Source organism: Nerophis lumbriciformis, linkage group LG11 (genome assembly GCF_033978685.3).
Source record: "Nerophis lumbriciformis linkage group LG11, RoL_Nlum_v2.1, whole genome shotgun sequence".
Taxonomy (NCBI): domain Eukaryota; kingdom Metazoa; phylum Chordata; class Actinopteri; order Syngnathiformes; family Syngnathidae; genus Nerophis; species Nerophis lumbriciformis.
In genome coordinates, this window is record NC_084558.2 from 11,940,421 (window position 1) to 11,965,628 (window position 25,208).

A 25,208-nucleotide genomic window follows, 5' to 3' on the forward strand; every position below is an offset into this window, starting at 1 on the left:
AGTTGATTTGCTGAATAAGCTACTACAGTTCCTGAATAAGATATGCAATATTATAGATTCCTCCACACATACAATGATTTCATAGCAAGAAATCATGACAAAGGCAGCATAGCTTAGACTGATCTAAGAGATAAGGTTAGTCGAGAAATCAACCCATCTTTCTCAAATCTTTTTCAGTCCCTCCCGGATTTTGCATGATTTTTTATTTATTTTTTTTGCGTCTGTTGCGACCTATAATGCCATATTTAGCAGCTAAAGTTGCTAGTTTGAGGCTTACACTTAGCATCAGCTTGTGATTTAATGAATTTGTTATCAAAGTTTTCTGAGTTCTTGTAAGTTTGTAACCTTAAGCTCACAGGTGTGAGCACCGTTTGGAAAACAAATACTGACGTTAGACACGAGATGGCAGTAAAGCACATATCTCGAAACCCATTGTCAAATAACGGTTACAAAAACAACCCTTACCAAAGGTTGCTTTATTGTCTTCTGTCTGCTCTGTCGTCCATGTACTGTATATTTTATAGTCCAAAGTGCTTTCATTTATGTTCCGACACAATGCTTTCATTGAGAACATTGGCAAACAATTTACTGCTGAGATGTTTATTGGTAAATAAAGGGCAATTAGCAATCATCACATGTCAATATTTCTGTCAATGAAAACATAGAAATGAAGATGTGATTGATTATGCTAAATGTTTATATATTACATTACCCAAAAGGCTTAGCGCAGTGAGTCTGAGCTGCGAGTAACGAAAATAAAGAGTTGAGATATTACACGTGGCTGCTCCTGGTCTGTCTACACAAGAAAACAATGGACGCTGGGTCACATGTGATAGGTTAGACAAGGGGTGTCAACTCATTTTCATCGTGGGCTGACCTCAAAAGGCCCCCATATAAATATATAATAATTATATTATTATGCAATTGCCCCTTTCATTCGATTATTATCGTATTGTATGCCAACAAACTAATGGAAAAATTGCTTTGCAATCATAAGTCAAGGTGACAAGCAGGTTTAAAAAATGGGTTTCAATGACAAAACAAATATTTAGAATAAGTTTCTGCATCAAATAATATTGGGCTACAAAAAACTGCAGTTAAATGCGACAAATTTTTCGGACATAACTAAAACACATTTAGCAAAAATGACAAAACGCCCTACTGACACATTTCTAGGTTTAGCGAGATGCATAAAATGATGTGGCGCTACTGAAATCGACAAAAAGGCAGATGACTGACAAAAATGTGCGTAATTCACAAGCTGCACATAATTTGCGTGAATTGGTGCAATTGCGACATCGCAAATTCCTGGAGGGACTATATTTTGTTGTCTTGTCCAGTAGAAGTAGCGACGTCAACAAGTAAAACATTTTCAAATGTGCAAAAAAAAAAAAAAAAAAAAAAAAAAAAAAAAGCGCCATTAACATTATTTCCACGACAATGAAAGAAAAGGATAAAGATATTGTTGCTGTTCCCTTGCAAAGGAAGATTGTGGTGTCAATATGTCCACAAAAACACTTCCTTGTGTTTTCCATTGGCACCTGGTAGGCTTTAGATCAGATAAAAAGGCAGATGCATGTGTAGTTGTGGTAGTCTGGATCCATGATAGAATCAAATGTTTCCCTAATGTGGCGTCATACCTCCACAGTCAGCTTCTACCTCCTCTCTGACCTCAGCTATTCCGATGCAGGGCTGCTGCTGGCTGCTGCTGGCGGAAGACATCTTGGGGAGAGCCTGAGGATTGACAATGACCTGAATCACAAAGTCCTTCTGGATCTTTGTGTCTTGCAGCCGCGTCTTGTCCGTGAGAAGTTTGCCTGAGAAGAACCAGCGCTGGTGGACGGTGTCTATGTCCTCCTGGGCCTGCAACTGCTTCTTCAGCTGACCAATAGTGTCCGTCATGCTGGCGCTGAGGCGAAGGTCTTTACCCGTGGAAAGGCGAACCTGCAGCAAAGAGGGAGAGGTAAATGAGTTACTATACACTAAAACTTCTCCACAATGGCACGAGAGCGTGCTTTGTTGCCGAAGTCTCATGAAGCACTATGAAAAACCACAAGGACTGCTCTGAGACACACGGTCGAGCTGCACGATATTGGAAAAAAATGATACGGTGGTACCTCAATTTGTGAGTACCCCAACTAAGGAGCAATTTTTATATACGAGCTGTCTCTCAGCTTTTTGTTATTCTTTTAGTTGTAAGCATACCTTGAATTACAAGCCTTTTTACTGCCGGTTGAAGTAATATTTGTAATAGGGTTGTGCCAAAGAGTTGATATATTGTTACACGTTGTTGTTCCTGCTTCTACATAAGAAACAAACAGACGTTTTGATTAGAAAGTTGAAGTACATGTTTAAGCGCCGCTCAGAGATTGACAAGCCAATCCTTCAACCCTCAGAATGTCCATTAAAACATTGAGATGTTGCAGACGCTGTTTGACGTGTTTGTATGTGTTTGGTCGAGTCCTGACTCAACAAACCGGACAGTCGAGCATTACTTTTGATACACGGTAGGGATGTAACGATATTTAAAGTTCATATAAAATACTGGAGTTATTGCCCGGCCCTTAAAAGAATGGTGAAGAGGCAGTCTAACATTAATTATAACTTTTTGTTTCGTGGCTTCAGAGTATATGTCCTCTTCATCCAGTTTTGTTGCTCAACAGCCAAAATAACTGCTGCGCTGCTTTTAAACAGTCTTTGTCTGCCAGTAGCTGCGATTGATTACCCCGATTGCTATCGCCTGCCGGAATCCGCAATGAGGTGCGTGGAGTCACATTGCAGGTCACACAGAGCGCGTGTGGTCACTTGCAAAAGACACCATGCAGATACAGGGAACAGCAAAACAGTACATCTCCGCCGGATCGCTGCAGCAAATACTAGTGAGTTATTCCATATATAGTGACGTGTACTTTATCTTGAAATGGAATTAAGAAAACAAAAGTTTTTATTATCTGCCCATGTGTGTTAAAAGGTGCACACGTCGAGTTAATTTGTCTCCAATATTGCAGGACCTTGCAATGGGAATATTGTGCACTCACACATTGCGGTGTCGATACTTCAATTAAAAACTTAAAACTTAAATTAGCAGAGTTAGCTTGCTAAATATGTAACAATATGCTAACAACATTGTTCACACTCGCTTCAAATTGTACCAACATACTTTGGGATGAAAATACATACGCAATGGCAAATCTGGTTATGGCAGAAACGTGATGATGGCATTTTAAAACATTGTTATGACTGTATTTTCCAGCCTCGGAACTAACGACTATTTTGATAGTTGACTAGTCATCGATTATCTTAATGATTAGTCAACTACTCGGATTATGAAGAATAAACTGATTTAGTGGCTCTAATTTAGCCATCTGATTTTACATTTTAAAATATATTCTTGGCATGTGCTACCTGAGAAAAATGACTAATTCAAAAATATTTATTTAGACTGTAACTGTGCTGCTCATTTGGATGTTTCAAAAACAAAATAACTATTAACCCTGTCTATAGAAAAGCAAAGAGTCTCCATGCTGACAAAAACAAAGTATCATTTTTTATGAAAACAAAGGACAGTAAAAATAGCAGCAATAAAAAACACCAAAGCTAAAACTTGCTCAAAAAGGAACCAGCATTTTGTGGTGATGTGTTTAAAAATCTGCACACAGATATAATATTGATTATTGATTAGGTCCTGGCATTTTTAGCAATCTAATAGACATGATTAAGTCTGAACAGTTTAGCTATCTAAATAGGTTTTATAGATTTAAATATCCGTGCGTGTACGTGTGAGTGTGTTATTTACGTTTATTGACCTTTCTTCTTTGCACTGCATATTGACAATGCTTCACAACTGAAGTTTCTGACAAATAAAAAAAGTACTTGAATTGATATAGACAAAGTTTAGCTGGCAAACTTTGGGTAAAATGACAGTTGAATATATTTTTCACATAACTTCATCTCACTTAGCTAGTGAGATGAAGAGACCAGCAATGTAACAAGCTAACTATCTTAAGAGAATTGAGATTGCATCCCCGAGATCAGTGATTCTTAAACAGTAATCCGAGTCGTGTACAAAGAGTATGGCCAACTAAACAGGCGCCATGACTGCTACCAAGGACATGTGCGGTTGTGCTTGGATGCATGCAATTTCTGTTTTGACGTTATATTTTCAGACGAAATAAACCAAAATAAAACAACTACGTATAGTTCTAAACATACTCCAGCTCATAAAGTTACAATAAAACATGCTTTTATTTCGTGAAAGTATAATTTTCCGGTCGTATTTGACACACTCTGCTGCTGCATTACTGCAATGTTTCATGACCAGCAGGCTTTAAACACGCACCAGACAATGCAGTAAGCATTAAAAAAATACACAGAACCAAAAATTTACTTGTTACCCTCATTTTGCCAAAATCTTCTTTGGCTTTGGACCAACAATCACAGAGAAATTGTGACTTTTGTGTGAAGTATGTCAACTGTGGTGGCTGCCTCCAATGTATTTGTAATCACTGTATGTATCACTCATTATTTATTATTCCAACTGATCTTTCTTTTTTGTAATATGCTAAGTGAATAGGTGTACTTTTGTAATCATTTCCCCATACCTGCACAACTCAGATATGGGGAAAATAGTGAGCAGTATAGAATATGGAGCGATTTTTAGTCCTGTAAATATTTATTGACGTGTTTCTTGCCGCTTTATGTTGTATATTTTTAATGAGATTTTATTTTAATTTTCTCATCTATTATTACACCCAAAATTTGGCTTATTTTACTTTCAATTTGTATTTGTGTTTGACTTTCTCTTTTATTGTTACCGTAGTGCATTATTTTAGTTTCATTGAGATTTAAAAATAGTCTGTTTTTTTTCAAAACAACTCTTAAACGAATTAATTTCCTCTGTTATTATTTGTATTAACTTCTGTGTGTTCTCTCCTTAACCAAACGCAGACGTGTCGAGTGGTTTTCCTCACAAAAGACGCTGTAATCGGTGGCTCTCCAGTGTTGTTCTCGAACCTTCACTTCCCATACTTGTCTTCAATCCGGGTTGTGGGGAAAGCGATGTAAAAGCTTACCACAATTCTTAGGAATGGAGTAGCCCCATGCTGCACAACAGGGCATTTATACACGTCGAAAAACTAACGTGGAAGCGCCGCAAACACACAGTACCAGCTCCAAGTTGGTAGCAGTCATGGCACCCTGTAGTCATGTGAGTGCCTTTTGACCAATCATTGAGGAGATTGCCTGACCCCGAGTTAACCGTACTCTTTATACACGACTCTTGACTGTAGTGTAACGTGGGCTCCATCTACTGTTCAAACTCTGTGCAATGTCACGGTGTCCAAAAATATGAAATATACTTGTTAAATAAAACCTCCGACCTCTTTTTATTTCATATTTAGACCTACTACGCTACTGTATTTTAATGTTGGTCATTATGGTGGTACTTGGAGAGCCAAGTGTTTTCTGAGGTGGTACTTGGGGAAAAAAGTTTGAGAAGCGGTGCTCGAGATGTCCAACATCATGCCTCTGCTTTAAATGCTCCCGTATCACAGATATACTGCCATAAAAAAACAAGGTCCGCTTTGCAAAATGAGCAAGAAACGTTTTCACACATTATATGTTTTCACTTGCGATGTTGTTGCGAGTGGCCGTGCTGACTAGCTCCTTTGCAGAAGAACACGAGAAATTACGTCACCAACAAATTTTATCGGCGATATCTGTCTAAAAATCGTTGCACCCCTCTACTTAGGAGGCTCCACAGGAGTGTATTAGAAGTATGTTGCCTAAAAGCTAGCCTTGTTGCTGGAATTATGACAGTTCAAAATAAATAACGTACCAAGACAATGGCAAAATTATGGCTATATATATATATATATATATATATATATATATATATATATATATATATATATTTCTGTTAGAACTTCATAAAAAAATTCAATTTTGCATAACAGAAAACCGTAAAATACAAAATGGAGGTGGAAGTCATGTTTAAATCAGGCTGTATCAGTGGATTTCAAAATAACCTGAATATTAAAAAAAAAAAAAAAAAAGACTTTCAGCGTTACTTACATTTAAAATTACACCTGGGAGATAATCTGAACAAGTTTTTATGCAACTCTTCCAACAGCTGTGTCAGCTGTCATGCTGAATGAATGTTCTAAACTGCCACAATAAACAAGAGAACATGCAGGGAGAGGTGCGGCCCTTGCAAGACAGGACACCACATGCAGCCTGCTTCTCCTTAATAGAGGTAATAACTTTTATTGAAATGAAAATAATACATTGGGAGTAGTCTGTCATTTAGGAATTTGCTTCTGTACCTTCAGCTGAAATTCTTTCTTATGTGCTGCAGGAAGCTGGGGACTGTCGCTGTTGTCCTCGTCGCTGCGCTCTGAGATCAGGTTGACCGGCGGAGCGAGGCAGTAGACGGGCAGCTGGTAGCGGTTGCCAAGTTCGTCATAACACTCCCTCAGAGTACCTGGAAAAATGAGTTGTCAGATTGTTTCAACTGCATTGACAGGTTTTCATTGCATTATGCTCTGTGGTGCCCACCGTGTGGTAGGGTGATACTGGCACCATCTACTATCGCTTGGGCCAGCTCATGGTCGTTACACTCCAGAGCCACAGCGGCGGCTTTCAAGGCATCCCAGATCTCTCTGCGGCCATCAAAAGCGGGCGCCGTGTCCCAGAATTCATCCCGCTTGCTCCGCAGCTGGCCCTCGGTCATGGGATAGTCGCACTTCCACTTGGGTCGATCTTTTTTTAGCGGCTCATTACGTCCTGCCAACAACAAATATATACATAATTAAACAAAAAAATAACAAATATACACACACACACATCTCGGCGTACGAATGTTTCATTCATTCATTTTGCCTGAAATCATCGGGTGCTGCCATTTTGATGACATCGCTTCCTGTACACTCGGGCACACCCACTTTGAAGAGGCGGGGCCCCCTATGTCACATCCTTTTTACATCCTGTACACACGGGCACAGCCATTACAAAGAGCTTCAAAGTGATTGCCCCTTCTGACATGTTTATTTCCACATCTGTCATACCTTGCGCCGGTCAGAACTGTATCAGCCTGTCTTAGTGATCACTTTGTGTAATCAGAAATGCTTTAAATGTGTCCAAACTCTCACAGTGTCGATGTATAGCTTTGGGTTTGGGCTTTGAGCTAGCGTTTTAGCTAGGTAGCCTACGGCTTATGGTCCTTCAGTTTGAGAATTTTAACAGTGAAGGGGACTTGGTTCTGCAGCAAGTCTTTAATTGAGATGAGATCAAAAACGATGCCACAACGGACCTATATTACAGCGAAGGAGAAGCTACTACCGGGACACAAGCCGATGCAAAGACAAGATACTTAACAGTCGAACTGGAAAACTTTTGTTATTTTTTGCAAATATTAGCTCTTTTGGAATTTGATGCCTGCAAGATGGGTCAAAAAAGCTGGCGCAAGTGGCAAAAAAGACTGAGAAAGTTGAGGAATGCTCATCAAACACTTATTTTGGGACATCCCACAGGTAAACAGGCTCATTGGGAACAGGTGGGTGCCATGATTGGGTGTAAAAGCAGCTTCCATGAAATGCCCAGTCATTCACAAACAAAGATGGGGCGAGGGTCACCACTTTGTGAACAAATGCATGAGCAAATTGTTTAAGAACAACATTTCTCAAGGAGCTATTGCAAGGAATTTAGGGATTTCCCCATCTACGGTCTGTAATATCATCAAAAGGTTCAGAGAATCTGGAGAAATCACTGCACGTAAGCGATGATATTACAGACCTTCGATCCCTCAGGCGGTACTGCATCAAAAAGTATATATGTATATGTGTATTTACATGCGTAAATATGTATGTATATATATATATATATATATATATATATATATATATATATATATGTTTATGTATATGTATATATATGTACATGTGTGTATATATATATATATATATCTATACACACACACATACATACACATATATATATACACACATACATACATACATACATACATACATATATATATATATATATATATATATATATATATATATATATACATACATACATACATACATACATACATACACACATATATATATACACTTATATATATAAATACATATATACATACATACATACACACATATATATATACACTTATATATATAAATACATATATACACAAGTATATACACATACAGCATATATACACACTTATACACATACAGCATATATACACAGGTATACACATAATATATATACATCATATTTAATTATAATTATTAAATATGATTAAATATTATAGATATTAATATATTATATAAATATGTATAAACACACACACACCTTCAAAGTGTGCACTTTTTTACTAAAATGGGATCATTTGTCAAGGAAAAAAACAATTATTAAAAACCATGTGTGTGAATGCTTTGGAGCATTCACCCAATGATTCTTACGGGTAACTCTGCTTCACTATACCAACTTTTCGGTTTACGAACCATGTTCAAGAACCAATTAAATTCTAAAGTTTAGGTTCCACAGTATTTTGGACTATACTAATAGTCCATCCATCCATCCATTTTCTACCGCCTGTCCCTTACGGGATCGCGGGGGTGCTGGAGCCTATCCCAGCTGCACGAAAGTGTAATAATAAATATACATATGTATATAAAGTCCATCCATCCATCCATCTTCTTCCGCTTATCCGAGGTCGGGTCGCGGGGGCAGCAGCTTAAGCAGGGAAGCCCAGACTTCCCTCTCCCCAGCCACTTCGTCCAGCTCCTCCCGGGGGATCCCGAGGCGTTCCCAGGCCAGCCGGGAGAGATAGTCTTCCCAGCGTGTCCTGGGTCTTCCCGTGGCCTCCTACCGGTCGGACGTGCCCGAAACACCTTCCTAGGGAGGCGTTCGGGTGGCATTCTGACCAGATGCCCGAACCACCTCATCTGGCTCCTCTCGATGTGGAGGAGCAGCGGCTTTACTTTGAGCTCCCCCCGAATGACAGAGCTTCTCACCCTATCTCTAAGGGAGAGCCCCGCCACTCGGCGGAGGAAACTCATTTCGGCCGCTTGTACCCGTGATCTTGTCCTTTCGGTCATGACCCAAAGCTCATGACCATAGGTGAGGATGGGAACGTAGATCGACCGGTAAATCGAGAGCTTTGCCTTCCGGCTCAGCTCCTTCTTCACCACAACGGATCGATACAGCGTCCGCATTACTGAAGATGCCGCACCGATCCGCCTGTCGATCTCACGATCCACTCTTCCCCCACTCGTGAACAAGACTCCGAGGTACTTGAACTCCTCCACTTGGGGCAAGATCTCCTCCCCAACCCGGAGATGGCACTCCACCCTTTTCCGGGAGAGAACCATGGACTCGGACTTGGAGGTGCTGATTCCCATCCCAGTCGCTTCACACTCGGCTGCGAACCGATCCAGCGAGAGCTGAAGATCTTGGCCAGAAGAAGCCATCAGGACCACATCATCTGCAAATAGCAGAGACCTAATCCTGCAGCCACCAAACCAGATCCCCTCAACGCCCAGACTGCGCCTAGAAATTCTGTCCATAAAGGTTATGAACAGAATCGGTGACAAAGGGCAGCCTTGGCGGAGTCCAACCCTCACTGGAAACGTGTCCGACTTACTGCCGGCAATGCGGACCAAGCTCTGGCACTGATTATATAGGGAGCGAACTGCCACAATAAGACAGTCCGATACCCCATACTCTCTGAGCACTCCCCACAGGACTTCCCGGGGTACACGGTCGAATGCCTTCTCCAAGTCCAAGCCTTCTCCAAGTTGTATATAAAGTATTATGAATTATAAGTAATTTAAAAAAATATGTTGCATGTGTTCATACAATAATTTAATGTAAATTTAGCACTATTTGATGCTACATTTGCACTCGAAATGATTCAACCCTAATTGATGAAAAGGCCAACGAGACAAAACTGCCGAAAAAGAAGAAATCTTGAGAAGGGACCGCTGATGTAGGGACCCCTCCTCCAGGGTGATGATTCTATTGAAAAGCAAACTTGTTGAATTGAGTGTTTTGCATGGAGCAAAGCAATTACTATTGGTAATAGTTGCAAACTTTTAGGAAATAAGCCTGACCCTAATTAACATAATGTGACGTCCTTGTAAACAGGGTGAAGGTTATTTCCGAATAAGATGCTCTCTCTAAGTACACACCAGCATTTGCTTTGTCAACTCTGACACACAAAGCTGTCATCGGCAGAGAGAACACCCGGGCAAGTCAAACAAACAATGCAGGACATCATTCAGAGTGTGCAGCATGCGTGCAAGCACGTGTTATCTATGAAACTTTACTTGCGTTTCCCATCATTGAATATTAACTCAAGGACTCTTATCTACGTTGGGGGAATGTGGCACACGCTCGCAGACACACATTTTTGCTTACAATCAAGCAATGGCAATCTCATTAGCATTTTGCATTTATATACTAAAACCAAAAAAGCACTCGGAGAGCACAGACCTGCGCCAAACTATCTCCCAAAAGTAAAAAAAAGTCAGTGCACAATTGTTGTATTCATCTGTTGCTTCCAAACAGCATGTAAGATGGTTCACTTTTTGAGGTCTCAGCATTTGGATGCTTTAGTTTTGTAGCGGAATTAATTCAACGGAGTAAACCCTCTTGTCAGTCAACCACTCTCTTTGTCTCTGTGGGTGGAGGCGTACACACATGCAGTGGTTCAGCCTTGTGAAGTAAACATAAGGTATTGAAGTAGAAATAATCCAGAATAGCCCCAAAATAGAATCACTTGTTCTATATCCCATTTCTTACATTTCCTGAAGGTGTCATCAAAATCCACCCATAACTTTTTGAGTTGCTGTATGTTGCTATGCTAATTAACGAACTGACAACGAACCCTGGCGATTGTATATACCTCCTCGCGGAGGTAATAATCAGGTGCCCGGTGACTCAGAGGTGGAGCCATGGAAAATGAGGAGTGAAAAAAAGTCGCATTGAAAAGGTCACCTTTCTTTTAAACTAATTATTTATGGGGCAGGCAGCTTAAGGTGGGTAGTGTCACGGTGTAGGATTAGTGGACATAGCTTCCTTGCAAGCACTCGATGATCATTCTTCATATATAATATATATAGTCTGATGCAGGCCTCCAGTGAAACACGTGCAAATAGTTAGGACAAAAAGTATGTTTTAATTAACAAGAGGGCAGATTGAGCCAAAAATCAATAGTTTGAGACTAGCATGATATCGATATTTTTCAATTCTTTCTATGTTTAAGTAAACAAATATTTGCGTTTTTTGTTGTGTTGTTCAAATAAATTGTATATATTGTTTACAAACTCATGGAAGCAGTCTTTGAACACAAGAGGAATTTTGGGGTCAAAAAGCCAAAAGGATTTAAATGAAAGCAAAAGGTTTTTGCTTCTTTTTTTTTTTTAAACCTATTTTGCACTGTTTACTTTATCTTGCTTAACCAATTGTACGCAATACATTGATTGGAATATGGGGCATAAATGTATTATTTTGTTTTCATTCTTGTATTTTGATATTCTTGTGTACTGCTGTGCAATATGGACAAAAATATATATCCCAATACACAGACTGTCGGTAATTTTATGTCTTGATTACGATATACAAAACCCAAAACCAGTGAAATTGGCACATTGTGTAAACCGTAAATAAAAACAGAATACAATGATTTGCAAATCCTTTTCAACCTATATTCAATTGAATAGACTGCAAAGACAAAATATTTAATGTTTGAACTGAGAAACAGAATTTGTTTTGCAAATAATCATTAAGTTAGCGTTTACCTGTTTCTCACCCTTTTTGTAAGGGGTGCCGGAAGTTGGCAAGCCCATTAGCAATCCTGTTCTGTCTCCCTGTAATGTTTGTCTGCTCTTGAATGGGATTGTGCTGAAATTCTTAATTTGCCCTCGGGGATTAATAAAGTACTTCTGATTCTGATTCTTAGAATTTAATGGCAGCAACACATTGCAAAAAAGTTGGCACAGGGGCAGTTTTACCACTGTGTTACATGTCCTTTCCTCTTAACAACACTCAGTAAACGTTTGGGAACTGCGGATACCAATTTTTGAAGCTTTTCAGGTGGAATTAATTCCCATTCTTGCTTGATGTACATCTTAAGTTGTTCAACAGTCCGGGGTCTTTGTTGTCGTGTTTTACGCTTCATAATGCACCACACATTTTCAATGGGAGACAGGTCTGGACTACAGGCAGGCCAGTCTAGTATCTACACTCTTTTACTACGAAGCCACACTGTTGTAACACGTGCAGAATGTGACTTGGCATTGTCTTGCTGAAATAAGCAGGGGCGTCCATGAAAAAGACGTTGCTTGGATGACAACATATGTTGCTCCAAAACCTGTATGTACCTTTCAGCATTAATGGTGCCTTCACAGATGTGTAAGTTGCTCATGCCTTGGGCACTAATACATCCCCATACCATCACAGATGCTGGCTTTTAAAGTTTGCGCCTATAACATTCTGGCTGGTTCTTTTCCTCTTTGGTTCGTAGGGCACAACGTCTACAGTTTCCAAAAACAAATTTGAAATGTGGACTCGTCAGACCACAGAACCCTTTTTCACTTTGCATCAGCCCATCTGAGATGAACTTGGGGCCCAGTGAAGCTGGCGGCGTTTCTGGGTGTTGTTGATAAATGGCTTTCGCTTTGCATAGTACAGTTTTAACTTGCACCTACAGATGTAGTGACAAACTGTAGTTACTGACAGTGACAGTCTGAAGTGTTCCTGAGCCCATGTGGTGATATCCTTTACACACTGATGTCGCTTTTTGATGCAGTATCGCCTGAGGGATCGAAGGTCACGGGCATTCAATGTTGGTTTTCAGCCTTGCTGCTAGCGTGCAGTGATTTATGCCACTTGTGCCAGGTTTCTTTAAACATGTTGCAGGCATCAAATTCCAAAAGAGCTAATATTTGCTAAAAATGACAAAGTTTACCAGTTCAAACGTTAAGTATCTTGTCTTTGCAGTGTATTCAATTGAATATGGGTTGAGTTGAGTTGAGTTTGAGTTTATTTCGAACATGCAAGCATACAACATGATACATCACAATCTCCAGTTTCTCTTTTCAACATGTTCGAAAAGGAGTAGGAAGAAGCAGAGCTTATTTAATCCTACCCCTTTTCTTTTACATAACAGTTGCTAAAACTTTTGTTCACTTCCTGTTCTCAATTTATTCACAATATACTCCATAAGTAATCACAATAAAAATAAGTAAATAAATAATAATTGGTGAAGTAAGTTACATTTCATATGTTGAGATAAGTAAGATTATTTTGTGAGTGAAAAAATGAAAGAATGGATGAGTTAAATAAATTGTTGAAATCATTGTATTCTGTTTTTATTTGCAATTTACACAACGTGCCAACTTCACTGGTTTTGGGTTTTGTATATCACGCTCCAGTATTTTTGTTAAAATTATATTTACACACATGAAAAGAATGTCAATGTCGCTTATATTTTCTGTTTTTATTTATAACACATTTTATACATAAAAGGACAAGATTATTAAAAAACAATAAAAAGTATTTTTATTGCCAGGCTTTCTTTTAAACCGTGTATACTAAGGACAACACGTGAATTTAGGAATGTCTGCTTATCATAGACTGTGCTTAAGGACAACATCTATGTCAAGCTCATGTTATGTTTTTTTTATTTTCTATATTTTGTGGTTTGTAGTACTTTGTCGCATTTTAACACTGTCTCTGTACTGTCCTTCATGCGGTGATAGAAAAGATGACACCTGTTGTCGGCATGTTTTACAGAATAGCCTACCGCTGATAAGTCAGTGTCTGACTTTTTCAATACAAACCAAAGCCAAACAAAGGTGTTCCTCTTCCCTCTTTTTAGCATTTATTCCTCTTTAGACTCTGTTGGTTTAGCTTCTATTGTGCTTTTCGTCTCTTACTATGATGAGAGCCAACAACCATAATAAAACATCACTTACTGTGCAATGTCTGCTGTCATTAGGACGCCGACTGCTAAGATGTTCGTATATTCCTATTTAGACGAATAATGACCATAAGGGACAAGCGGTAGAAAATGGATGGATGGATGGACCCTCACAAAGAAATGGGTTGGGGCGCGGGGGGACCAAGCGTCTTTTAGTGTCGTTCTCGCCATTTTCCGGTCCTAAATGGCTATCAAAGTGTAGCAACTTGTCGAAATAAGTGCTCAGACTTCTTCTGTCTAGGTGAGATGCATGATTTATGACCTACAATAAACTTCCAGGGAGCAAGGAAGCGAGGAAACATATCGCCAGTCGATTATGTCGAAATAGTACACAAGCTTGTGATCACAGCGCCACTACAAATAATCTGCGTTGGCGCCTATAACATCACTAATACTTGGTTAATATTCAAATCACAAAATGTAAATGGAGTATTGTTGGCGGTTTTTGAATGGTTATTTATTGGATCTCATGGGCAGAATAGAGGACATCCCATTGATTTTATTTTCAAGTCAGAATGCATAAAAAAATCATCCGTCGTCATGTCTTTCATAATGATTGTGAACGATAGGCAAAAATTTTAAAAAGTTCAGTTCCCCTTTAACACAAAAATACACTTTGCAATTGGCAGTATTGTGAAATGATGAATTTGATGTAAATAAAGTTTTAAAAGATCGATCACTTTGTCATTTGTTGAACTTAAGGCTGCCGAGCATATGTAGAGGCCTTCCAGTTTCCCGAAAGATCGGGTAGGTAGTGACAGTCAATTTCTTTAATTGTTTTGAAAGACTATATCCTTGATATGGTTGTTTTGTATGTAATGTTTCATATTATACTGGGATTTAAATAAAGATGATAAAAACAAATAAAAACCATGTGTAACGCTGACAGCGTGCATGAAAGTAACTACCGTATGACTGCCATGAAATAAGTAGATAGGAAGTGACGTAGTCGATTCCCGGGCGCGGCCACCGCTGCTGCCCACTGCTCCCCTCACCTCCCAGGAGGTGATCAAGGGTGATGGGTCAAATGCAGAGAATAATTTCGCCACACCTAGTGTGTGTGTGACAATTATTGGTACTTTAACTTTAACTTAGCGCATGCGTGTAGTTGACCCATAGTGTACCGAAGAACACATGGATGTATTAGTGCCGTTAAGATCTTTCATGTGACTTAAAACGGTACCACAATCCTGCTTTGCTGCAATTACATGAACCTCAGCCGAGACATTGAAATTACGACATAAACAATAGAGAATTATATCGCACGGGACATTTTTATATCATCATGAAGTGCTTCGAGAGGCTAGTCCTACACCACATCCAAGCCTGCCTCCCTCCCCACCCTAGACCCACAGCAGTTTGCCTACCAGGCAAACAGATCCACGGACGACGCCATAACCATGGCTCTCCACTCTGCACAGAGCCACCTGGAACACCGGGGGAGCTATGTCAGGATGCTTTTCATCGACTATAGCTCCGCCTTCAATACCATCATTCCAGACATCCTGGTCACCAAACTGCTGGACTTAGGCCTCCCCACACCCACCTGTCTTTGGATTAAGGACTTCCTGACCAACCGACATCAGATTGTGAAACTCTGCCCCCTATCTCTCCTCCTCCCACACACTCATCATCGGCTCTCCACAGGGCTGTGTGCTGAGCCCTTTGCTGTATTCCCTCTACACCCATGACTGTAGTCCAGCCCACCCGGAGAACACCATAATCAAATTTGCCGATGACACAACGGTGGTGGGTCCCATTACAGGGGGGAATGAGTCTGCATACAGAGATGAGGTCCTGAAACTATCAGTGCGGTGTTCAGTGTATAGCCTGGCACTGAACACAACAAAAACCAAGGAACTCATCTTTGACTTCAGGAAAAAAACACTGCAGACCCCACCCCCCTCTACATCAACGGCGAGGAGGTGGAGAGTGTCAGCTCCTTCAAGTTCCTCGGCACCCTCATATCTGCTGACCTCTCCTGGACCCAAAATACAACTGCGGTCATCCGGAAGGCCCAGCGGAGACTCCATTTCCTGAGGGTGCTGAGGAAGAACAGACTGGAGAGGCAGCTATCACTCAGCTGTCGAGAGCCTGCTGATGTACTGCATAACAGTGTGGTACGCCAGCTGCACTGAAGCAGACAAACAGGCGATTCAGAGGGTCATAAAGTCTGCACAAAAAATCATCGGCTGCCCCCTCCCCTCCCTGAAGGATTTACACAACTCCCGTTGCCTCAACAGAGCAAAAAGCATCACCAAGGACAGCACACACCCTGGCTTCCACCTATTCAACCTGCTACCATCAGGCAGGCGCTACAGGTGCATCAGAGCCAGAACAAACAGGCTCAGAGACAGCTTCTTTCCCAGAGCTGTCACCATCTTGAAGTCTAACTTATAATAATAATTCACCCCTATACAATATCCTACCCTAATACCCTACTGTGCAATATTACCCTTCGAGTGAAATACGTCCGACACTGATTGTTATTTATTACTCCGGTACTCTTGTCTTGTTCTGTATATTGTACAGTATTTTGTATTTTATTTCTATAGTGTTTTGTATATTGTACAGGATTGCTTATTATTTTTTATTGGATAGTAGTCTGTTTATTTCAATTGTTAGTTTTTTCTTTATTACCTCTTTTGTAATTTATTTTTACCCCGTATTTGTTCCCACTACCGCACCTTAAGTTGGAGTCCTTAATCTCGTTATATGCAAATATAATGACAATAAAGTCCATTCTATTCTATTCTATGTTGCACTACAATATATATTGTAATATCGCACACCATTATAATGTTGAATTGTAATTTGTTTTAAAAATGTTTGTTTAGCCCTGTTTAGCAAACAGAGATTTGTTGTTCTAAATGCACAAAATAAGTAATTGAGAAGATTTTCTTTTAAAACATAAGGGCTAAAAATAGCAAGCACTGCTGTGTTTTGGTTGAACAGCAAACAGCACCAAGTCTTCAAAGTCCTCCAAGCCACTAAATAATCAAAAGGAATGTCTCCTCTGTCTCATACTGAGCCAAATTTCAGGGACATTGTCGTCTGGGGCAGAAACTGTGCAGCCATTCAGAATGCTGCTATTTCTGTGGTGCCACTGTTTAGTCTGGTTGCTAATATAATATTTACTCTTGTTAAGTGCTGGTGCAGCCATCCAAATTCCTCAAACAAGACCAAAACATGGCAGCGCTTCAATCCAGAATGTTATAATAGACATAATGAACGGCCCAATACTTACGGTATCAAAGGCATTCTCGCTAATGTCACCAATAACTGAATTTTTGTATGGGTTCACAAACCAAAAGTATTTTTCAGGCTTTTTTTATATTTTATTAGATGATTACATTTTTGTCAAACCATCTATTTAATGTGTTAATTTATTCTGTTATTATTACATTAGGTTTTGCTTGTTCTCTCCTGAACAAAACACAGTTGCGTCATCAGCTAATAGTACTAGCTTTCAGTCTTTTGTAGCTTTACAAATGTCGTTTGTACAGAGATTAAACAATTTTGGTCCCAGAAATGATCCAGAAATGATCCGTGTTCGCCTAGCTTCACGTTTTGCTTTCTGGATAAGTAACTTCTTATCCAGTTTTTTTCCCTCTGATGCTATGCCATTCTAAATTGTTAATATGATTAATTATGTCAAAATGCTTTTGTTAAGTCTACAAACACTGCAGCTGCACACTGTTGACCATCTATTGCATTAGTAATCTTTTCCGTTATTTTGACCAATGCCATCGATGTTGTCTGTGAACCTTCCATTTTTATTTATGAATTTGTCCAATCTGTTAAATAAATTTCAATAATTTTTTGTAAATAATTTTCAATGGTTTTAGAAAATTGTAAAAGTAAGGAAACCGTTCTATATTTCGTGAACTGGTGTTTGTCTCTAGTCCTTTAAATTGATACAACTTTTGGTATTTTAATTTTGTGTGGGAATTCACCTGTCTGAAATTTAGTTTGGAACTTTGTTATTGGTTCCATATCAGTTCCATTACAGTCAGTTGAGGTCTTGAATTTACATTTATTAAAAATGTGATGCGCTTTTGTTCTGTCAAGTCTGTGAGGAACATCGATTTCGGTGTATGTTATCATTCAAGTCCTCAATTGACACGGGATCTAGAACATTTTCTTTCAGATTTGGTCCACTATATACAAAGTTGTTATTGAAGCTTTCAACTACTTCATTACTACATTTTTAACGTTTACATCTGGGAAGTATTGAGTGTAAGCCTTTTCAGCGTCTTTTTAATGATGCTATTTGGGATGCCCCACGTAGCCCTTATGTTGTTTTTGTTCCTGTCTAATAGTTACATATAATATTCTTTCCTACATGGTTTTTGCGTCTATTGATTTTTGTGTTATAAATGTTCTATGTAATGTATTTTACTGTTACAAGCATTTTTAATCCCTTGTCATCCATTGTTCTTATTTTGCTTCTTACTAAGATGTTTCCATGGACAATGTTTGTCATAGAGCATCATGAAAGTGTTTTTTAAAAAATCATGCTTTATTCACATTATTTACACTGTACACATTGTCCCAACTTTGTTCTCTCAGATCATTCTTCAAAGTATTCATAACTTTCTCAATGCAGTCTTCGGATTGTCTTTTTGTCATCTGTCTCTCCTCCTGTAGTTTCCGCCAGAGATTGTGAAAACTGGTAGATGATCACTGATGTTGGTTATTAGCAAACCACTTACAGTATTATCATCAAAATGATTAGTAAATATAATATCAATGAGCATGGCACAGTGGCCGTGTACTTCTGCTTGGTCTTGTAATTGTAGAATATAATCTCAAGCTATACAATATACCTATGGGTATATTACTTATTAGGGTTAAAAAATGAAGTCTTCACAGAAGAAAATTACTTTTGGATTTGTGTCTGGTTTTATTAAGACTAAATATTTTATTTTGCTTGTATTGTTTTTAATGAATGTTGAATGTTTCTATTTATTTTGTTAATCCTATTCATGTTTTAGCATAATGCTGCCTGTTTGTCAAGTTTTTAGTTGTCTAGCTGCCCTGGTATACAGCACCTTGTACAGCTGTTGTTGCTTTATGAAGCGCTCGATACTTTCATTTTTATGACTTGGAACTACAAACCCCGTTTCCATATGAGTTGGGAAATTGTGTTAGATGTAAATATAAACGGAATACTCTGATTTGCAAATCATTTTCAACCCATATTCAATTGAATGCACTACAAAGACAAGATATTTGATGTTCAAACTCAAACTTGTTTTTTGCAAATAATAATTAACTTAGAATTTCATGGCTGCAACATGTGCCAAAGTAGTTGGGAAACGGCATGTTCACCAGTGTGTTACATGGTCTTTCCTTTTAACAACACTCAATGTTTGGGAACTGAGGAGACACATTTTTTTAAGCTTCTCAGGTGGAATTCTTTCCCATTCTTGCTTGATGTACAGCTTAAGTTGTTCAACAGTCCGGGGGTCTCCGTTGTGGTATTTTAGGCTTCATAATGCGCCACACATTTTCAATGGGAGACAGGTCTGGACTACAGGCAGGCCAGTCTAGTACCCACACTCTTTTACTATGAAGCCACGTTGATGTAACACGTGGCTTGGCATTGTCTTGCTGAAATAAGCAGGGGCGTCCATGGTAACGTTGCTTGGATGGCAACATATTTTGCTCCAAAACCTGTATGTACCTTTCAGCATTAATGGCGCCTTCACAGATGTGTAAGTTACCCATGTCTTGGCACTAATACACCCCCATACCATCACAGATGCTGGCTTTTCAACTTTGCGCCTATAACAATCCGGATGGTTCTTTTCCTCTTTGGTCCACAGGACACGACGTCCACAGTTTCCAAAAACAATTTGAAATGTGGACTCGTCAGACCACAGAACACTTTTCCACTTTGTATCAGTCCATCTTAGATGAGCTCAGGCCCAGCGAAGCCGACGGCGTTTCTGGGTGTTGTTGATAAACGGTTTTCGCCTTGCATAGGAGAGTTTTAACTTGCACTTACAGATGTAGCGACCAACTGTAGTTACTGACAGTGGGTTTCTGAAGTGTTCCTGAACCCATGTGGTGATATCCTCTACACACTGATGTCGCTTGTTGATGCAGTACAGCCTGAGGGATCAAAAGTCACAGGCTTAGCTGCTTACGTGCAGTGATTTCTCCAGATTCTCTGAACCATTTGATGATATTACGGACCGTAGATGGTGAAATCCCTAAATTCCTTGCAATAGCTGGTTGAGAAAGGTTTTTCTTAAACTGTTCAACAATTTGCTCACGCATTTGTTGACAAAGTGGTGACCCTCGCCCCATCCTTGTTTGTGAATGACTGAGCATTTCATGGAATCTAATTTCATACCCAATCATGGAACCCACCTGTTCCCAATTTGCCTGTTCACCTGTGGGATGTTCCAAATAAGTGTTTGATGAGCATTCCTCAACTTTATCAGTATTTATTGCCACCTTTCCCAACTTCTTTGTCATGTGTTGCTGGCATCAAATTCTAAAGTTAGTGATTATTTGCAAAAAAAAAAATGTTTATCAGTTTGAACATCAAATATGTTGTCTTTGTAGCATATTCAACTGAATATGGGTTGAAAATGATTTGCAAATCATTGTATTCCGTTTATATTTACATCTAACACAATTTCCCAACTCATATGGAAACGGGGTTTGTAGTGAACTCGATGACTTTTTCACAAGATATGCAAATGCATTGAGAAGTTGCACCTGTATACTGTGCCAGAGAATCACGATCCTAATTAGTAAGAAATCGTGATTCACATTTGTTCCACAGTTGTGCAGCCCTTACGAAAATACCTATAAAAAAAAGGACAGCCAGACAGCCATTTTTGGCAGGCAACTCATTTCTTTGATAGCCCGGTGCATATTTTGGCAATAATTTAGTCTGTCATTAATAAACGCACGGTGGTTGACTGGTTAGAATGTTTCAGTCTGAGTGGAGTTTGCATGTTCTTCATGTGGGTGACTTTTCTCTAGGTACTACGGCTATTCACCACATGCGCCCAAAAAAACCATGTTCGGTTGATAAGAGACTGTTAATCAAGTTTATGCAACGAAATTGTTCTGGGGGGCACATTACCAGAAAGCTAAGGGCCGGACTTCTCCTTTCACTATTATTCTTATTTCGTATATTCTAGAATACCAGTAGTAGTGGACATTTTTTTTTGGTCTATTACTTTGTCTGACTTACAAATTCTGAAACAGAAATAGCACTGTTATGCAAAAAAACCTTCCATCCATCCATTTTCTACCGCTTGTCCCGTTTGGGGCTTGTGGGGAGTGCTGGAGCCTATCTCAGCTGCATTCGGGCGGAAGGCGGGGTACACCCTGGACAAGTCGCCACATCATTGTAGGGCCAACACAGATAGACAGACAACATTCACACTCACATTCACACACTAGGGCCAATTTAGTGTGCCAATCAACCTATCCAAAAAAACCTGTCAAATATATTCTGTGTGACAGTGGTCCAGTGCACTGATTCTCAAACTAGTGGTATGTGGGCGCCATCTAATGGTACGCCAAAGAATCACTTGATTAAAGTACAGTCTTTTATTTTCCTATAAACACAGTATTACTGTCCAAACTGTGTTATGTTACAGTGGCCAAAAATATTAGGTTAGATTGTTTTTGATGAATACTTAGCCCTACTATGCTACTGTATCTTAACGTTGGTCATTATGGTGGTACTTGGAAAGCAAAGTGTTTTCTGAGGTGGTAGTTGGTGAAACAAGTTTGAGGACAACTCCTAGTGTTTTAGGTAATCTGCTGCAAAGACGTTAGTCCCTCCTAATCTTTTGAACTGAACTCAGGCGCCCTTATCGGGTCTGATTTGGCCCCAGTTGAATAACACTGTGCTAATATGTCCAAAGGTGTGAATGTAATAAAAATAATAATAATGGGTTAGTGCGTCTGCCTCACAATACGAAGGTCCTGAGAAGTCCTGAGTTTAATCCCGAGCTCGGGATCTTTCTGTGTGGAGTTTGCATGTTCTCCCCGTGACTGCGTGGGATCCCTCCGGGTACTCTGGCTTCCTCCCACCTCCAAAGACATGCACCTGGGGATAGGTTGATTGGCAACACTAAATTGGCCCTAGTGTGTGAATGTGAGTGTGAATGTTGTCAGTCTATCTGTGTTGGCCCTGCGATGAGGTCGCGACTTGTCCAGGGTGTACACCGCCTTCCGTCCGATTGTAGCTGAGATAGGCTCCAGCGCCCCCTGCTACCCCAAAAGGAATAAGCGGTAGAAAATGGGTGGATGGATGGATGGGTTAGATTTATATAGCGCTTTTCTAGACACTCAAAGCGCTTCACAGAGAAGTGAGAACCCATCATTCATTCACACCTGGTGGTGGTAAGCTACATTTGTAGCCACAGCTGCCCTGGGGTAGACTGACAGAAGCGTGGCTGCCAGTTTGCGCTTACGGCCCCTCAGACCACCATCATTCATCATTCATTCATCAGTGTGAGCGGCACTGGGGGGCAAGGGTGAAGTGTCCTGCCCAAGGACACAACGGCAGCGATTTGGATGGTAAGAGACGGGGAGCGAACCTGCAACCCTCAGGTTTCTGGCACGGCCGCTCTCACCTAAATGTAGGTGTGTATGTATACTTGCCTATGTGTCCACTGTCCTGTGATTGGCTGGGAACAAGTCAAGGGTGTACCTTGCCTCTTGTCAGCTGGGGTAGGCTCCAGCACTTCCTAAATACCTGAATCTTCAATGCACAAAATGTACCAAATTGGAACCCGCAGTGGAAAAAAGTTTGGATATCCCTCAGCGCAGTGGTCCCCAACCTTTTTTGCACCACGGACCGGTTTAATGCCGGCATTATTTTCAGGGACCGGCTTTCCACTAGTGTCAGATAAATACAGCAAAAATAAGTGCATGAAAAATACAACTCACTATAACACTGAATTAGTGGGAGCCCTGGGCTTGTTTCTTTTCAATGAAATGCAGATGGAAATCAGCCTTTGGCTACAATCGGTCACATTTAGATTTTATATGTTCATTGATGTGCATTGTATCATGTCACAAAGTTATAACAAATGGCAACTTCCTATCAGTAGTTTTATTGTACATCAGTAGTTTTATTGGTGTGTCTAGTGGGACAGGCGAAAGTAAAGTCGGAGAAAATGCAGTCGTTTATAAATTATTTCATGTTTCCCTGCGGCCATGTAGCAAATGCGTCACGGACCGGTACCGGTCCCCGGACCGGTGGTTGGGGACCAGTGCCTTAGCTACACCAAACACTAAATAGACTCAGTAACTTGACGCTAACCAATCACATGAGATGAATAATCACGTTTAAGAAGAAATACAATTTTGTCATCAAGTGTGTGTGTTAATGCGTCACTCCTTACCTCCCCGGCCACCGTTCCTGGAGGAACCCCTGCTCTGTGTGTCGTCCCATCGTTGCCAGTATCTCCCCACACATCCTCCCATGGTTAATGGGGATCTAGTGTGCTTCCACCCGCCCTACGAGCTCAGCAGGGCGCCCATCACAGACTCTGGCCCAAGGAGGAGAATGGGCGGCGGATCCAATGTTGCAAGCCCCAGGTTATGAACGACTGCGTGTTACCTGGATCAAGTGTTGTGTTAAAACACGATCAAACAAGCGTCAAAACTCGTGGTCCACAGGAACTGTGTTTCAAAGAGTTTGACAGCCCACCTAGCAAATCGTTTTCTTCCGTTTCAGGACATCTTTGACCGCATTAGTTCTTTTTGGCTGCTTAGTAAAAGTTAGCCTGCTTGTGATGTCAAGTCGCCAAAGCAATTTTCCAAGCTAGTCAGGTTAGCCAGTTAGCTTCCGCGTCAAGGAACACGAAACTTCGGCGCGCCAGTGTTGTCCAAACAATCCCGAGTTTCTTTCAAGCTTGGAGGCGGACGTGGGTTTTCTCACGACACACCAAAGCGGTTTCTCCTGTAAATTCCGAATTTAAACACTTACATATCGGCCCTCTGTCTGTGAAATGTTACTGACGGAGGAGCTCTACAGACGCCACTGAACTTTTTTTTTGCGCCTGCGCATTCGAGTACACGCAGGTGTTGAGTTCACTTAAATCGGAATTAAAGCCAACTTTGAATAGACGACAATATATGGGGATCCAAACTAAATTTCGATGTAATCCATACACATAGGATTGTATTCGTTTTCAATAACCTGTACAGTAAATGTTCTATTTCAATAGAAGGAGAAACATGTCTAATGATGTCAGGTCGATTGCGTTTTATTCGTGAAGGCGTCACAAAATGCCAGCGTTTCAGAACAGACACAGGAGATACTCAATCACTGTTCCTGTCTGGCGATTAATTCCTGTTGAAATGCCATAAAATAAGAGTTTTATACAGGTAAAAGCCAGTAAATTAGAATATTTTGAAAAACTTGATTTATTTCAGTAATTGCATTCAAAAGGTGTAACTTGTACATTATATTTATTCATTGCACACAGACTGATGCATTCGGTCCACTCTGTTTCCTGAGATCCAGGGTCAACGCAGCTGTCTACCAGCAAGTTTTATAGCACTTCATGCTTCCTGCTGCTGACCTGCTCTATGGAGATGGAGATTTCAAGTTCCAACAGGACTTGGCGCCTGCACACAGCGCAAAATCTACCCGTGTCTGGTTTACGGACCATGGTATTTCTGTTCTAAATTGGCCCGCCAACTCCCCTGACCTTAGCCCCATAGAAAATCTGTGGGGTATTGTGAAAAGGAAGATGCAGAATGCCAGACCCAAAAACGCAGAAGAGTTGAAGGCCACTATCAGAGCAACCTGGGCTCTCATAACACCTGAGCAGTGCCAGAAACTCATCGACTCCATGCCACGCCGCATTAACGCAGTAATTGAGGCAAAAGGAGCTCCAACCAAGTATTGAGTATTGTACATGCTCATATTTTTCATTTTCATACTTTTCAGTTGGCCAACATTTCTAAAAATCCCTTTTTTGTATTAGCCTTAAGTAATATTCTAATTTTGTGACACACGGAATTTTGGATTTTCATTTGTTGCCACTTCAAATCATCAAAATTAAATGAAATAAACATTTGAATGCATCAGTCTGTGTGCAATGAATAAATATAATGTACAAGTTACACCTTTTGAATGCAATTACTGAAATAAATCAAGTTTTTCAAAATATTCTAATTTACTGGCTTTTACCTGTATATGTATACGTGTTTTATGTAA

The 25,208-nt window shown here is 40.1% G+C and overlaps 1 protein-coding gene across 2 annotated transcripts; it reads right to left on the reverse strand.

Moving 5' to 3' along the window:
- Positions 1-1,264: 1,264 nt before the first annotated feature.
- Positions 1,265-24,049, reverse strand: ubtd1b (ubiquitin domain containing 1b). 2 transcript variants are annotated; one of them, XM_061967388.1, is made up of 5 exons: positions 23,691-24,049; positions 23,383-23,600; positions 6,556-6,783; positions 6,324-6,481; positions 1,265-1,944 (listed from the first exon to the last, which is right to left on the reverse strand). In XM_061967388.1, the coding sequence occupies exons 2-5, from the start codon at positions 23,462-23,464 to the stop codon at positions 1,624-1,626; spliced, it is 789 nt and encodes a 262-aa protein (XP_061823372.1). In that variant the 5' UTR covers positions 23,465-23,600; positions 23,691-24,049; the 3' UTR covers positions 1,265-1,623. The 2 variants fall into 2 exon arrangements, with proteins under 2 accessions (XP_061823372.1, XP_072770178.1); XM_072914077.1 differs by lacking the exons at positions 23,383-23,600; positions 23,691-24,049 and adding an exon at positions 20,007-20,086.
- Positions 24,050-25,208: the final 1,159 nt, after the last annotated feature.